Genomic DNA, 14,398 nt, shown 5'->3' on the forward strand with positions numbered 1-14,398 from the left:
GCCCTTCTCTTGTTTTTCCTTCCTAACAGTACCACTGGCTCCTGAGTCATGTATTTGTGTTCTTGTTTGATTATCTGTGTCCACACTACACTGGAAGCTCCATGAGGGCAAGGATTTGGCTTTGTGATACAGGTAGCACCTAGAACGGGCATGGAATAGAGCAGGCATGAAACCAATATGTGTTGGAATAGAGCAGGCATGAAACCAATATGTGTTAATGAATGAAAGAATGGGTCATACATACCAGACCTAATCTGTGGTGGCAACTGGATACAGACTGATGCTGAGTGGGCTCTGAGGCCCATTTGAGGGCACTAAGAAGGATTCCTGTCATCCCAAAGGGCTGTCTACATGGGTGGGGCTGGCAGCACATGTACCATATTATCCATTCCTGCTCTGGGTTTTCAGTTGCCCCTTCAGTTGCCAAAAAACATTTGGGAAAAGTCTAACTGTAGCTGGAATGGGGCTAGGTTGTATATAAGGGGTCCTAGCCTTTTGGAAGCCCATTTTTCATCTACCCACCCATCCACGCACCCACTCACCCATGCATCCACCCATCTGTCCATCTGTCCATCTGTCTGTCCGTCTCTCTGTCCATCCATCCATCCATCCATCCATCCATCCATCCATCCATCCAATGGATACCTATTGAGTATCACTATACTCTGCTGAGGGCAGGTGATTCAGTGGTGACCACACTGGTCTTGGCTCCATTGGCTTCGGCATGGTGAAGACTCAGAAGTTAGAGAGCTGTATGAGCTGGGAGGCACCCACAGAAGAAAAAGAGTGGGGTGGACAGAGCCAACCAGAGGAAACTAATTTAGGCGGGGGGGGGGGGGGTGGTGGTGGAGGGAGGGTGAGGGAAGGCGCCATTTGAGCTTAGACTTGAGGGCCAGGTTGGGGTTTGGCAGGTGGGGAGGACAGGTGAGAACCTTCCCAGGAGAGGGAAGGACAGGTCATCCAGCCCCAAGGTAAGGAAACCCCAGCCTGTGTGGGGAACTGAGAGGAGGCCATTATGCATATAGTGGGAGGCAGGAGGCGCAGCTTACAGGGGATTTGTCAGCCATGTAAGTAGTTTGGATTTTATCCCATATTTTTAAAGTCAGCAAACATTCATTCATGTGTAGAGTACATACCAAAACGGAATTAAAAACCATAAATGAATATAGAGCTAGACAAAGGAGAATGTGCATTTTGTAGTATCACTTTCCAGGCTCAGTATTGCTTCAGACAGGAAATTTACCCATAAGCTTAGGTAGGGATGAAGAGACTGGTCAGCTTCTGTTGTTGGTGTCACACAGAGTCTCCCTGTGGGATCTAGGATGCGGCTGGTCTTGGGGATTCTGGTGCTGTTGGCATTTTGGTGAATAGCTTAACACTCACACACACAGGTAAATGCTTATGTGTGGGAGTCCTTGAATCTGGTACAGAGTGTGCACGCATGCGTGTGTACGTGTGCGTGTGTATCCCTCCCTCTGCCCTCTCAGGCACCGGCACGCGGGATAAGAACATGGGGGCAAATTCTGCTGCATCTATAGCTTCCCTTTCTCATAACTTCTTTAGTCCAGAGCCTTCTGCCCTTGTCGGCTAGTGGCTTGTGGTGCCATGCTCCACACTGACTTCTCAGTGTGCCCGAGCCTTTTGACATTAAAGGTCAGGAAGTGGGTGTGATGCTGATCTTCAAGCCCTAGCCTTAAGGCGAGTGAGATGTCATCAATTGTAACAGTTGACCTTCAATTATCTAGTGACTAGGAGGAGCAGAGGAAAGCATAAATAGATGAAAAGAGGCAGACTTTTGGGGTCATGGGATATAAGCAGACACACATGCTCACAGCTGGGCTCACTGTCCATCTTGATGCCTGGTTTGTGCTCTTTCCACTGACTTTTCCTACGAGTTGTAAGGAGAGGCCTTCTTAGGTCACTACAGGTGAGTGACTCACAGATGATCAAGATTATATCATTTATAGCTCTTATTGTTGTACCTTCTCCTTGATCTCTGGGGTCATTGGACCTCTTCATGTTTGTATGGTACTGGGCATGTTAGTAAAACTTTCTGTGCCTTGGTTTCTTTATCTATAGAATGGGGACAGTATTATGTATCTGTTCATGATAGACATCACCATAGCCTTGGTTCCTTGCATCCCAGGAGGAAACATGATTCCAACGCAGGAAGGAAACAAATCAGTCCTGAGACCACAGTGCTGTGCCCCTCTGGAGGGGAGAGGCAGAGGGAGACAAGTTGGGGGAGAAAGAAGTAAGAAAAGAAGGGATCTCGGTAAACCTCTTAGACTATGACAATGAGGCCAAAGTGAGCTTTTATGAGAACCACATTTGAGCCCTGGAATAAAAAATAAGAGCAACATACTTTAAAAATTATTTATGATTTTAAGCACATGAAAGGCGTATCATGTACCCAAGGAGGGCATAATGGGGAACAGCTGGCCAACATGTGTCTTGCCATTTCTGAGGATGTTCATAATTCTCTGATGTCCAAGAATAACAGTAATAACGAGGCTGCTGCTGAGCATATTAATGACAATAAAGAGGGTCGGGGTGCCTTGCCTGGATCCTGCTGGACACAAGAGAAGAAAGAGCCTGGCTTATTGGGTTTGGTGGGACTGAAAGGGAACTCCAGCCTGCTTCCTTCTTGGGGGATCATGGGGCCCTTCCACGGATCAAAGGTTGAAGGAAAGAGCCTGGATGGGGAGGGGGAGAGTCAGGAAACCTGGGTTTCAGGCCTGGTTTCACCAGCGACTCTGGCAATTCCTTGCGTCTGAGTCTGTTTTCCTGTCTGTAAGGTAGCGATGCTAATGCTACTTGGCAAGCACACTTGCAGTGTTCATGGGGCCCGATGAAGTGGTGCCTACGGAAGTGCTGGGCACATTGCAAAGCATTCTGTTTTGGAAGGGTCATCACCAGCTTTGTGCTTCTTCAGCACTTGGCAAATCAACCACCAAGCTCAGTGCCTGCATCTAGGGGGTGCCCATGATGTTGAAACATAGAAACATCACGAGTGTTTCTTTTTCATTAAATGTTTAAAGCTGTACACTGTTGGACAGGGCTTTCCAAGGCATTTAGTCCAGTTCTTTCTTTTATGATTTTTGAAGTGGATCTGGAGCAGTGCATGGTCTAGAGCTAATGATCCCCCACTACCGAGTCAACCTGAGTACTCTTCCCAGTGCCCTGTGGATGATGAGATTTTCCATTCTGCCTGATGGGAAGAGGTGCTATTTTCAGTCCTTTTAGATGGTTCTTTCTCCAGGCTCAGCTAGGTCCCTCGCACCTGTGTGGTCAAATGGTCACAGGGGACCTTCTGCAGCTCTCTGGAGCTCCTTGTGAAGCTCTCTCCTCTGGGCTACCCTGTCCTGTGAACTCCATTTGCCTTGGCCTCCCCAGACTTCCAGCTCTGTCTCCTCAGCTCAGGGGTTCAATGGGCCCCACTTGTCTTCCCTTCCTGCCCCTTGGCTGAGAACCTCTGTCAAGGCAGTGAGATGGAGCCATCCCAGGAGCCATCTTGCTTGTTTCCTGTCTCCTAGGAACTTTGTTGCTTGATAGCCAGTATTTTGAAAACCACAGTCTCTATCCATTGGGGCTGCTATAATGGAATACCATGGACAGGGTGGCTTATAAACAAGAAAGTGGGCGTGGAATTCTTTCTCAGGGTTCTGGAGGCTGGAAGTCTTAGACCAGGGTGCCATTGTGGTCAGGTGAAGGACCTCTTCCTCGTTCCTAGCTGGTACTTCTCACTGTGTCCTCACGTGGCAGAAGGGGCTCCACCCTCATGATCGAATCACTTCCCAAAGGCCCCACCTTCTAATATCATCATATTGGGCACTAAGGATTTCAAAATATGAGTTTTGGGAGAACACAGCAATCATTATTTCATGTTTTTTTTGTTTGTTTGTTTTCGTCTGGGTGTCTTGGTTGTTTCTGATAGGGTAAATCTGGTCCATTTTACTCCATTGTAGTGGGAAGTGGGTATTCCTTAGTTCTCTCTTTAGAGGTGAAGAACCTGAGAGGGAGAGTGACTTGCCTAAAGTCACACAGCTCCTTGGTGTCAGCAAGGACCAGGACCCAGGTCATTCACTCAGTAGATGTTATTGTGTTCCTGCTGTGGACCAGGCACACAGGGTTTGGTCCCTGCTCTCCAGAAGTCTATAGTCAGTTAGGGAGACAGGCAAGTGAGCCAAGAATTAGAGAAGAACATGATAAACTTCATGACGCAGGCATTTGTTCACAGGGTACTGAAGATGCATGACGAGAAGTGAGCAGCCAAGGAAGTTTTTCTGGGCAAGTTGATCCGTAAGCCTAGTGGTGAAGGAGAAGTAGGAGTAGTCCAGATGAAAAGGAAGGGAAGAAGTTTCAGGAATAGGTACAATGCTCAGGCAGGAGCAGGGTCCTTTGTCCTGTGAGCTTATGTGTCCCTGGCATTGTGCCATGGGTTCACCCACCTGTGTTTTATTGTGAGTACATGTCTGGCTCCATCCCCGACGAGCCCCTGAAGTCTGGGAAATCTCTTTCCAATGTAAGTCGATCAGATCTTTCAGCCTGGACATGACCGTGTGGGGTCTTGGTCAGTGCTGTGGAGTGGATGTTACTTTGATGTTTCTGGTGAGACTCTCCTCCACGTTTTACATTTTTCCTGGAGGCGGATGATATTGCTTTCAGTGATTTGGAGTACCCCCATCAGGAAACAGTCGAAAGGTATCCTGGGCCCATGCTTGGTCCCTCTGAAGACATACCATAGATGCCTACTCCTTTTAGCCCGTTTCTCTAAGTGAGCTCTACCAGACCCACTGCCAGGGTGAGGGTGAAGAACTACGTGGAGGTTCTCAGCTAACCTTCTGCCAGAACAAAGCCCTGACACAGTTGCTGGGTTATTAATCTGTACCTGTTGAATACGGGCATTCCTGGCCTCTGCCGAGGCTGGGCTCCCAAGTGCCTTTGCAGTTGGTGGGGACAGGGAGGGAAGCTGTTCAGCCAGCCAGAGTCTTTAGTATTTTAGCTTGACTCTCCAATCCCATTTATTTCTACCAGGCCTGTTACCTTGTGGCTGTTCTGTCCCCAGCCTGGGCTCCTCCAGTGGCAGCAACTGCCATCATCAATGCTGGTTTCCCCCAAAATTTATCATTCATTCATTCATTCATTCATTCATTCATTCAAAGACAGGAAACAGTTTGGATGGTATCCTGCCTTCATGGAGATCATGGTTTGGTAAGGCAGCCGGACATTAATCAAATAATCATTCAAGTGAATGTAAAATTACAACTGCAGTAAGTGCTACGAAGGAGAGGAATTTGGGCCCATGAAATACTGTGAAGGTATGACTTGACCTTGTCTGGAAGCCAGGCAGGACTTTCTTTAGGAAGTGACGATTAAGGGAGGCATCAAGTGTGAACAGAGTTGGCGGGGGGGGGGGGGGGGGCAGGGAGTAGATGCAGAGTGTCGAGGGCTCAGAATGTTGGGAAAACTGCAAGAGGGCCAGCAGTTGGGTGCAGTGAGCAGGGGACTATGGGGACTCCTGTGGGGTCCCATGGGCTGTGTTAAGAACTTTGTTCTTTATTATTAGAGCAATATAACCATTGAAGGCTTTTTCATAGGGAGGTTGAAGGCTTCCCAGACTAGGAGAGTCTGGGAAGGTAGTAATGGAGAGAAGTGGACAAAGAAGAAATACCCTGGTGGGTCTGAGCCTGTCATTCCAAGGCATCTGGAAGACAGAGTCCATCAGCTTCCCTCCTGTTTGGAAACTTTAATTTCCATGCACATGCCATTGAAAGACACATGGTGATGGGTATGATTAGCACATTGCAATCTCAGTGCAGGACACGTGCCTGGTCAGCACCTGCCCCAAATGACCTGTGAGATGTGTTCTGGGACTGCATGAGGGGGCCATTGCTCTGTCCCCGTCCCTCCAGGCTCAAAGATTCCTGAGGGATGAGCTCTTTGCATTGCAGTGACCAATGTGTGCGGAGAGACTTGGCAGGATGCTTAAGAACTTAATGACAATAGAGGCATGATTATAAGTGGCACACTGTTTTTTCCCCCCATGATAACTCACATTTTAGCAAACAAAGCAGTAGAGTAGAATAGTCAAGAACACAGGCTTTGCCAGGGGATTCAGATACTCCAGTTATTACCTGGTTTACACTATCTGGGTACTCCAAAGAAATCAGGCCATGTAACCCTTCTTCAATCCAGCTTGAACTTTTCTACTTTCTTGTTTGTCTAGAATGTCTTTGCCTGCATCTGTTCAAGCCTTATTCATTCAAACTATTCATAAGGTAATGTTATTAGAAGTGCGATCAAACAAGATAAAGCATGTGTAGAAAATGAAACAAATGCCCATCAATAGGGGAATGACTAAACAAATTAGGATTCATGTCTGCTGTGTAATATTACACATTCATTAAGGTAGTTCTATGTGAACTGACCTGGAAAGGTAATATATCTGTGATATATTGCTAAATGAAACAGGCAAATTGTGGAACCATACATGAAACAGGATCATAGTTGGATTTAGAAAGGAATGTGTGTGGAAAAAGTTAGGATGAAACGTACTCCAAATTGTTAATAGAGATTTCCTCTGGAAAGGATGGTGGGATTCGGCTGGAAATGAAATTGAACTGTTCACATACAGTTAATGTACTTTTATGGTTTGGGTTTGCTTGTTTACTAGAACTGTGTTAATTTTGTAATTGAAATAAAATCAAAATGCATCAAAAAACTTGTTAGAAGAAATAAATAAACCATGGTTCTATTTCAGTTGTTAGATTGGGGACGTTCTTCCCCTTCCCCTAATTTATTATTTTATTAAAGAACAAAATGATAGCAAGAGAAAGTTACCTTTCTGTGAAAGCTCAACAAAAATGCTATTCCCCAATGAAACATGTTTCTGATTCCTCAATTGGATGTGCTGTCTCCTTTCTTTGAACCCTCGAATACTTTGTGTGGCTTTTGCGGCATTTAACTCTGTCTACCTTGTATTTCATACCTGTTTTACTGCCTCTCTAGATTTAAGCCACTGGATGGATGTCATGATAGAGAAGAAAATCAGCTTTCAAGTTAGAAGATCTGGATGTTGGCCCTTGTTCTGGTTTTCTAGCACAACGTGACAAATGAGCTCAAATGTAGTAGCTGAAAACATAGTCACTTTTTCCTTTCTTATGAGTTTATGGTTAGGAACTTGAGCAGAGCTGGGCTGGATGATTCTTCCACTCATGTGGTATTGAGTTGTGTCCCTTGGTGGAATTTAGCTGGGGGTTGACCTGGACAGGAAGGTCCAAGAAGACTTCCTTCATATGGCTGATGCATGGCCAGGCAGCTGAAAGGCCGGGTCCAGCTTAAGTCCTTTGTCTTTCTGAGCTAACCCTCTTACCTTCCCATGGACTTCTTCCTGGTGGCTCCGGACTTTGAGACAAAGGCAAACCAAACAGAAGCTGCCTGTCTTCTAGAGGATGCAACCAGCAGAGTGTCCCTTCTGCTGTACTGGTTAAGCATCTACAGAGCTCACTCAGATTTAAGAGGGTGGGAACAGAATAGTGCTTCTTGAAAGGAAAATTTGTATAAGAAATTTGTGGCCACCTTCAATCTGTCACAGCTCTGCTGTAAGTGCAGCCTCCATGTCTCGAGGACTACATCTATCAATTAAAAAGAACAAGATCTGTAATGTATGCAAAAACACCCTATGCATTATAAAAAGCTATGTGTACTATATATATATCAATAATTATCTTGATACTAACTCTGTATCTTACTCAAGGCAGGTATTTTCTAGAGGTTTAGTACTTTGAAAACAGACTCATTTATCAGCTAATTCCCAAGAGGAACACACAAAGAAAGTGATGTGGGGCATGGTGTAGTTGCAGAGTACAGACTTTGACTAGGTTGACATGAGTTAAATCCAAGCTGTCACTCAGTTACTATCTGTGACCTTTGTTGGCTCATTGCACCTTTCTGAGCCTTAATTTCCTCCTCATAGTATGAGAGTAGTATTTACTGAGCTGGGTTTCTGTGTGTATTGGAGCGAATTTGTGTGGAACACTTAGTATGGCAACTGTCACATAGTAGGTCTTCTGTTTCTCTTAAGATGATGTAACAAAGTCATATAGCAAATTTGGCCTCCTCGCTGGTTTCTCTGCACTGGTTACTCCATCCGCAGAGATGACCGAGACGGGGTCGAGAGCCCACACCTTTGTGAAAGCAGCAGGGAAGGGAGGGCTCCACTTGTCTCTCCCACTCTCCTCCTCTTTCCAGAGTGTCCCTCGCTGGGGGTTTGGTGCCCCGTGCAGCTGTGGTTGTAGTCATTCTTCTCTCGGTTGGATGCGGTCTCCTTTTTAGGCCTATGGCTTTGCCTTTTGTAGATGTATGAGATCAAATCAGAAGGCAGCATCGCGAAGAAGTTCAACGAGCTTCTGCAGAAGCTGAGCTCACCCCTGAAACCTAGAGTTCCAGAGCACAGTAACAACAAGATGAAAAATCTCTCCTACCCATTCTCCAGGGAGAAAATGTATCTGTAAGTATGGGAGCTGTTGGGGTAGGGATGTGGCAGGGGATGGGAAGGGAAATCAAACACCACTCAGTGTCTCAGCTCCCGCAGTGAGTGCCCCACAGCCTGGGAGATAGGGGAGGAGGCATGCTCTCATGGTGAAATGTTCCCTGCATCTGCTTTCTGAATCCCCTTCCCTAAATGAGATTATCCCAAAGAGCTCCCCAACATGTGTGCAGTGGCTCATGGAGCACCCGCCATTTTAGTCATGTTGCATGATGGATGGAAAATCATGGAGCACAGAGCCATAAACTTTGGGGTTCAGTGAGAAAATGGTCAGATACCTGTTTGCCTTCTGTGAGGAAACCATTCTGCCCAGTTCCTAGTCTAATAGGGTTTCAATATATTGTGATAAACCAGAGAGAAGGAGGATAAAGTTTCTGGATTTTTGTATTCGCATCTGCATACTCATGTACTCACTGACTCTGAAGAGATGCCCACCTAGATCCCCCCTAGGGAGGGGGGTGGGATAAGAGCTCTTCACAGGGATGGTCATTTGGGAAACCTTTGGAAGAATGAGTCATGGTTGGGAAGTGAGAGATGGAGCAGGCAAGCATGACTTCTGTTGTAGGTGCTGATGGGAGAATAAGAGTGTCAGGATTAAGAGAGGGAAAGCAAGGGCCAAGGATAGGTAGAGGAGATAGAAGAATCTGTCCTTTTTGGGGAGATGGCATTCCCAAAGCTGTGTTTCTGCTGTTGATTGGATAACATCTCCTACCCATTTTTTGCCGTATTAGATAATAATTCCATACACATGTATTTACTGTTCGTTTTGCATGTATTTTCTCATTGAATCATTATTCCCTTCATGATTCTGGCCCCAATTCTGGTCCCAATTCTGGTCACCAATTCCAATGTGTGTGCCGGTCTTCCCATCCACCAAGGAATTCCTTGACATCCTGCAATTCCACACAGTTCTGACACTACCTACCCTTGGAGAGCATTACATTTCCCAGGTTGGGGGCTCAGTGCAACAAGACTGCCCTCCACCTCAGATGCCAATCACAAGTCCAAGGTGTTCCCTGTGCTTCTGACTGGCTGGCTGTAGATCAGAGGTTCCCATGACCTCCTCTTCAGGTTTGATTAACTTGCTAGAGGAGCTTACAGAACTCAGAAAACTGATTTACTCACTAGATTACTAATTTATTACAAAGGATATGAATCAATGGCCAGATGAAGAGATACGTAAAGTGAGGTTCTGAATGAAGGTGCTTGTGTCTTTGTGGAGCTTGGGGCCCGCCATGGGGGCACATGGAAGCATCCTAGTTCCCCAGCCTGGGTACTCTGCAAGCCCTCTCCTTTGGGGTTTTTCTAGAGGCTTCCTTATGTAGCCATGATTGATTAAATCATGGGCCCTTGGCTACTGATTTAACCTCTAACCCCTCTCACCTCCCCAGAAATCAGGGGTGGGACTGAAAGTTCCACCCTCTATTCAAGGTTGGTTCCTCTGGCAATCAGCTCTCTCTCCCCCACCTCCCTTCCACCTTTAGGGAATTTCCGAAAATCACCTCATTGATAAAAGCCTAGTTGTGACTGAAAGAGGCTTGTTAGGAATAACAAGACACCCATTTCACCTTTATGGCTCTGAAAATGATTTCAGGAACTGAGGACAGGAGACCAAGTATTATGACAAAACATGTTCCCATTGCCCTTATTGTTCAGAAAATTCCAAGGAATTTGGGAGCTGTGAGTCACGAGCCCTGGATGAAGACTAAAAGATGTATTTAGCATAAGTCACAATGTCACCCTGCCTCATGAGGTGGCCATTCAGATATAATGGTGTCTCATAGAGAGGAAACTAAGGTCGGGGGTCTGTTCAAGTTCACACAGCATTAAGTGGCTGAACTGGGACTGGGACTGGCACATTGACCTACTGGCTGCTGGGGTTTTTTTGTTTTTTGTTTTTTGGGTTTTTTTGGTGCTCTGTGTCTCTTCCATGCTTCCCCTTCCTTGGGTCTGCATGCTGGTGCTGGCATCTGAACTGCCATCTCCCATGCATCTCCATTCATTCAGTGCCTGTGACCCTTCAAATCCAGTTCCTAGACACCTCCATCTGGAAGAATCTTCTGTTCTTCCCGCCCAAAATAAGCCCTCCATCCTCTGAATTGTTAGAGCAATGGCCTACCTACTATCATGTTCTGCTCTTCATCGGTTACTAGGAAACACATGCGCCCAAGTGACGGGGGCTCCGGGGGAGCTGGGAGCACATTCCAGGCATGTGCACCCTGAGCACAGTCAGATCTACACAGGTGTTCTTTTTAGCGAAAAGGTCACAGTGTGGAGAACAGACGCGGGCCTTCCATAATTAAGAGTTTGGTAGCTAACTGATGTGACAGTAGTGACAATATTAAATGAAAGTTTGAAAAACAAAGCCTTATCATCCCAGCACCAGGAAACTATACTCTTTCTGGTGGTTGTTATATTGTTTACTCTCTTTGTCCATACACAGGAATCCTTTCTACATACTTTCATGTTTAAAACATATCATAGTATAATATTTTCCTATCACAGTCTAAAATTTTCTACTTAGGATGTTCTCATAATTATAATTTTCAGTGACCACATGATAATCCACCCTGTTGATTTTGGAATTTCATTTTATGTCCACTATCCTTATTGTCAGTAACTTTGCAACGAACATTTTTATTTATGGAACTTTTTTCTTCTATTGAATTTATATTTCCTAGGATTCATTTCTGTGATCAATTCTCACAATTACTAAGTCAAAAAAAATTATAAACACCGTGTGTGTGTGTGAGCATGTGTGAGTATGTGTGTCTCACACATCTTGCTCTGTTGCTTTCTCAAGGTTTGCTCTGGCCTGGGGTGACAGTGGTCTCAGGACAAGGGTCATAAAATGACTTGACCTTCTGTTTTCTTGGTGTCTCCAGGTACAACATCCAGGACAAGGACACCTTCTTTGATAATGCCACCCGTAGCCGCATTGTAAGTACACAGGTCAACTACGGGTGGTGGGTTCTGGAAATAAGGGGAAGGCTGGGTACCCAGTGTGGCAGGGCCTTCTCTTGCTCTTCCTGCTACCTCCCATCATCCTTTGCCTGGGGTTGCCTAGCAACCAAGGGGCGGATCCAGGAGCTTCCCAATCTTAGTGGCAAAAGGAATAGCAAACAGCTCCCCTCACTTAGAGGCTGAGAGAAGTCTCTTCTCTTTAGGATTTTCCACCTTGGCCGTTTGGAATCACAAAAACAGGAAATGTCTGAGCTGGTGGGGTCTTTCAGCTAATCAGGTGACCCCCTTGCTTGACAGTTGGGGAAACTGAGGCTCTAAGAGGCAGTGGATTGAAAAAATTCATACAGATCACTAGTGTCTGAATGAGGACTCATTGCGGGGCTACTGTGTTTCTTTTACCCTCTAAGGAGTGTTGTGCATTTATATCACAGGGGATGCTAGAACTAGCCAGTTTGTTCAAGAATAAAATTCCCAGCCCATTCAATAGAAAGCCAAAATTCATGACCGTAGCCGTTCTTCTACTATTTTTTTTTTTTTTTTTTTTTTTGCCTTTTGAAATCAAGGTTTTGGTTTTGCAGGATGATGGATTCTGATGAAAATCTGTGTATGGCCTGTGCCCGTGGCCTCCATCTGAGCTGTAGTGTGTCTCCATGCTCTGGTCCATTTATTCTCTATCTGCCTGGAGAACATTCAGCGTGTAGACAGAGGAGAAAAAGAGGGACCCAAGAAAAGCTGCTCACTTATTTATGCCACAGTGGAAACAATGGCAGTGTGTTTCCATTGTACCCTAGGAAAGTTTCAACAGAGGAGAAGTAAGGGTCAGGTAGTAGAAGGACTTCCAAGTCAGCAGGGTGATCAGAAGGATGAGAAGTGACAGGTGATTAGAGGAAGCTACAAAACATTTCTAAGGCACACTGAAAACATGGCCCTCCCTGACTCTTTGCTCACAGGTTGGGGAAGAAAACACCTCAGGTTCCTTAGCCTAGTGTTTTAGGAAGGTTAAAATGGGTACATGATTTATCATCCTATGGAAAAAGGCATAAACTTCCCATTTTTTTGTTGATGCTATTACAAGCTGTTTAAATCGCCCTGTGGCTTGGGTCTCATGTCTATGGGGGAGTTATAGGGTGTTGTGGAGATTACCAAATAATTGCAAAGTACTTGTAAAATAGTCAGTGTCATATAAATGCTGTTCCTAATTATTATTGCTGTCAAATTACTGCACAGTATTATAAGTGAACTAAACATTCTTGGGCACCATAGTGCGGGAAGTTATTTATTTTCCACTCACTCTAGGTCTGTGGCTGGAATATGGGAGTGTGAATGATGATGCAGGAACATGCTTCTCTCATTCAGCTCTCATTCTGGAAGCTTCTCCCTTTCCCTAGTCCCCCCCTGCATAGTGAGAAGGGGTAGAAAAGAGCCTTTGAGTTTTGTCTTGGGGTCTACTCTGCCCTGGACTATTGTCTGAGGAACTTGCTCGTATCTGTATACGGCATCCCTGTGCCCCTTCTTTGTAGGTGTCCTAGCACCCCCAGCTATTTGTCCCAGAGCAGACTTCCTTGCTGGGGACCTCTTTATAGTTGGGCACAGTCTTGGGACCCTTTGGAGGGCACTAGCTGGCCATTCACTATTTCCTCTGCAGCCCTCCCTCGCATGTGAGAGACATTTCCCTGCAAGTCCCACGTCCAGGGCTCTGTTGGCCTATTTCGCCATACAGTCATTGTTGGGCTGAGAGCCTGGTATGTGCCCCAGAAGTGCTCCGAGACAAGGGGTCTTGAGGAAGTGTCTGACTGGGGAGACAAGATGAGGACTCAGGAAAAAAACAGAGAAATAATAGTAACAATGAGCAAGATGTATGTGGCCCTCTATGAGTTTACAAAGCACTTTCATGTTTTCTTAGAACAGCTCTGTGAGTCAGCTCCATTACAGAGAAGGCCAGGGACTGTCAGGGCCCTCAGGGAGGTTTGCTCAGGACCCCTTGGCTAGGAGCCGGGCCTGGAACTGGATTCAGCGGCCTGCTCATCCCGGGCTTTCCCCAGCGTGGCGTTACTCAGGGTTGGCGGACAGGACACCCTCCTCTTCCCCTTCCCTGGACGTTCTGGCCCCAGCACTCCCTCCCAAGGCCTCCTGAAGCATGTGGGTCTGGGCTCCCTGGCATGTTTTCCTTACCTCCTGTAACTGCAGTCCATATACAGCCTTTATGTTTTCGGGGTAGGGCGAAGGGGATAGTGTGCGTGCGAGGGACTTAGGTTCTTTGCTTCCTCAAAGCACTCAAGTTCGAACAGGTTTGATGTGCAGTGCATGAGCTTGGCATATGCTTCGCTTCCCCCTCTCTGGAAGTGGGTCCAGTTGCCTGGTCCCCTGCCCGCCCCCTCCCATGGTGGCACACACGGTCATGGTGCTCACAGCCCTGCTCTTGTCTGTTTCAGGTGCATGAGATCCTGAAGCGCACAGCCTGTTCTCGGGCTAACAACACAATGGGTAAGGACCCCCTCTGCCGCCCACGGGCCCAGTGCTGATGGGCTGCCACAGTGCCAGAGCTGTCCTCTCTGCAGCTTGCTGCAGGGTATGGGGGGCAACGAAGAACAGAACAAACAGACACCCCCATGGAGTAGGGGAGGCTGTTTGCACTCGGGGCCAGGGGTCCTGCTTGCTCTCCAGGAGCAGCAGCACCCCATCTTGTGGGGGCAGGGGCATTCCCCAGATTGCTGTAACTTCTCCCAGACCTTCATCCCTGTCTCCACAACCTATACAAGGTTTAAATAATCACCCAAACATGGCAGGTTTAGTTTATTTATTTAGTTTTTAAGAAGAAAGGCATCTCGGAGACCCTTTAGTGCAGCCTTCTCCCTTTATGTGTGAAGGAGCCAACCTCCCGCA

The 14,398-nt window shown here is 46.5% G+C and overlaps 1 protein-coding gene across 1 annotated transcript in view; it reads left to right on the forward strand.

The window, feature by feature from the left end:
• ANO2 (anoctamin 2) overlaps positions 1-14,398 on the forward strand; it is a 341,667-nt gene that overhangs the window by 94,249 nt on the left and 233,020 nt on the right. The window contains exons 5-7 of the mRNA XM_058743946.1: positions 8,361-8,512; positions 11,437-11,491; positions 13,948-13,999. Coding sequence (XP_058599929.1) covers positions 8,361-8,512; positions 11,437-11,491; positions 13,948-13,999 — 259 coding nt within the window. The remainder of the gene's footprint in view (positions 1-8,360; positions 8,513-11,436; positions 11,492-13,947; positions 14,000-14,398) is intronic.

The sequence above is a fragment of the Neofelis nebulosa genome, chromosome 8 (assembly GCF_028018385.1).
Source record: "Neofelis nebulosa isolate mNeoNeb1 chromosome 8, mNeoNeb1.pri, whole genome shotgun sequence".
NCBI classification, from domain to species: domain Eukaryota; kingdom Metazoa; phylum Chordata; class Mammalia; order Carnivora; family Felidae; genus Neofelis; species Neofelis nebulosa.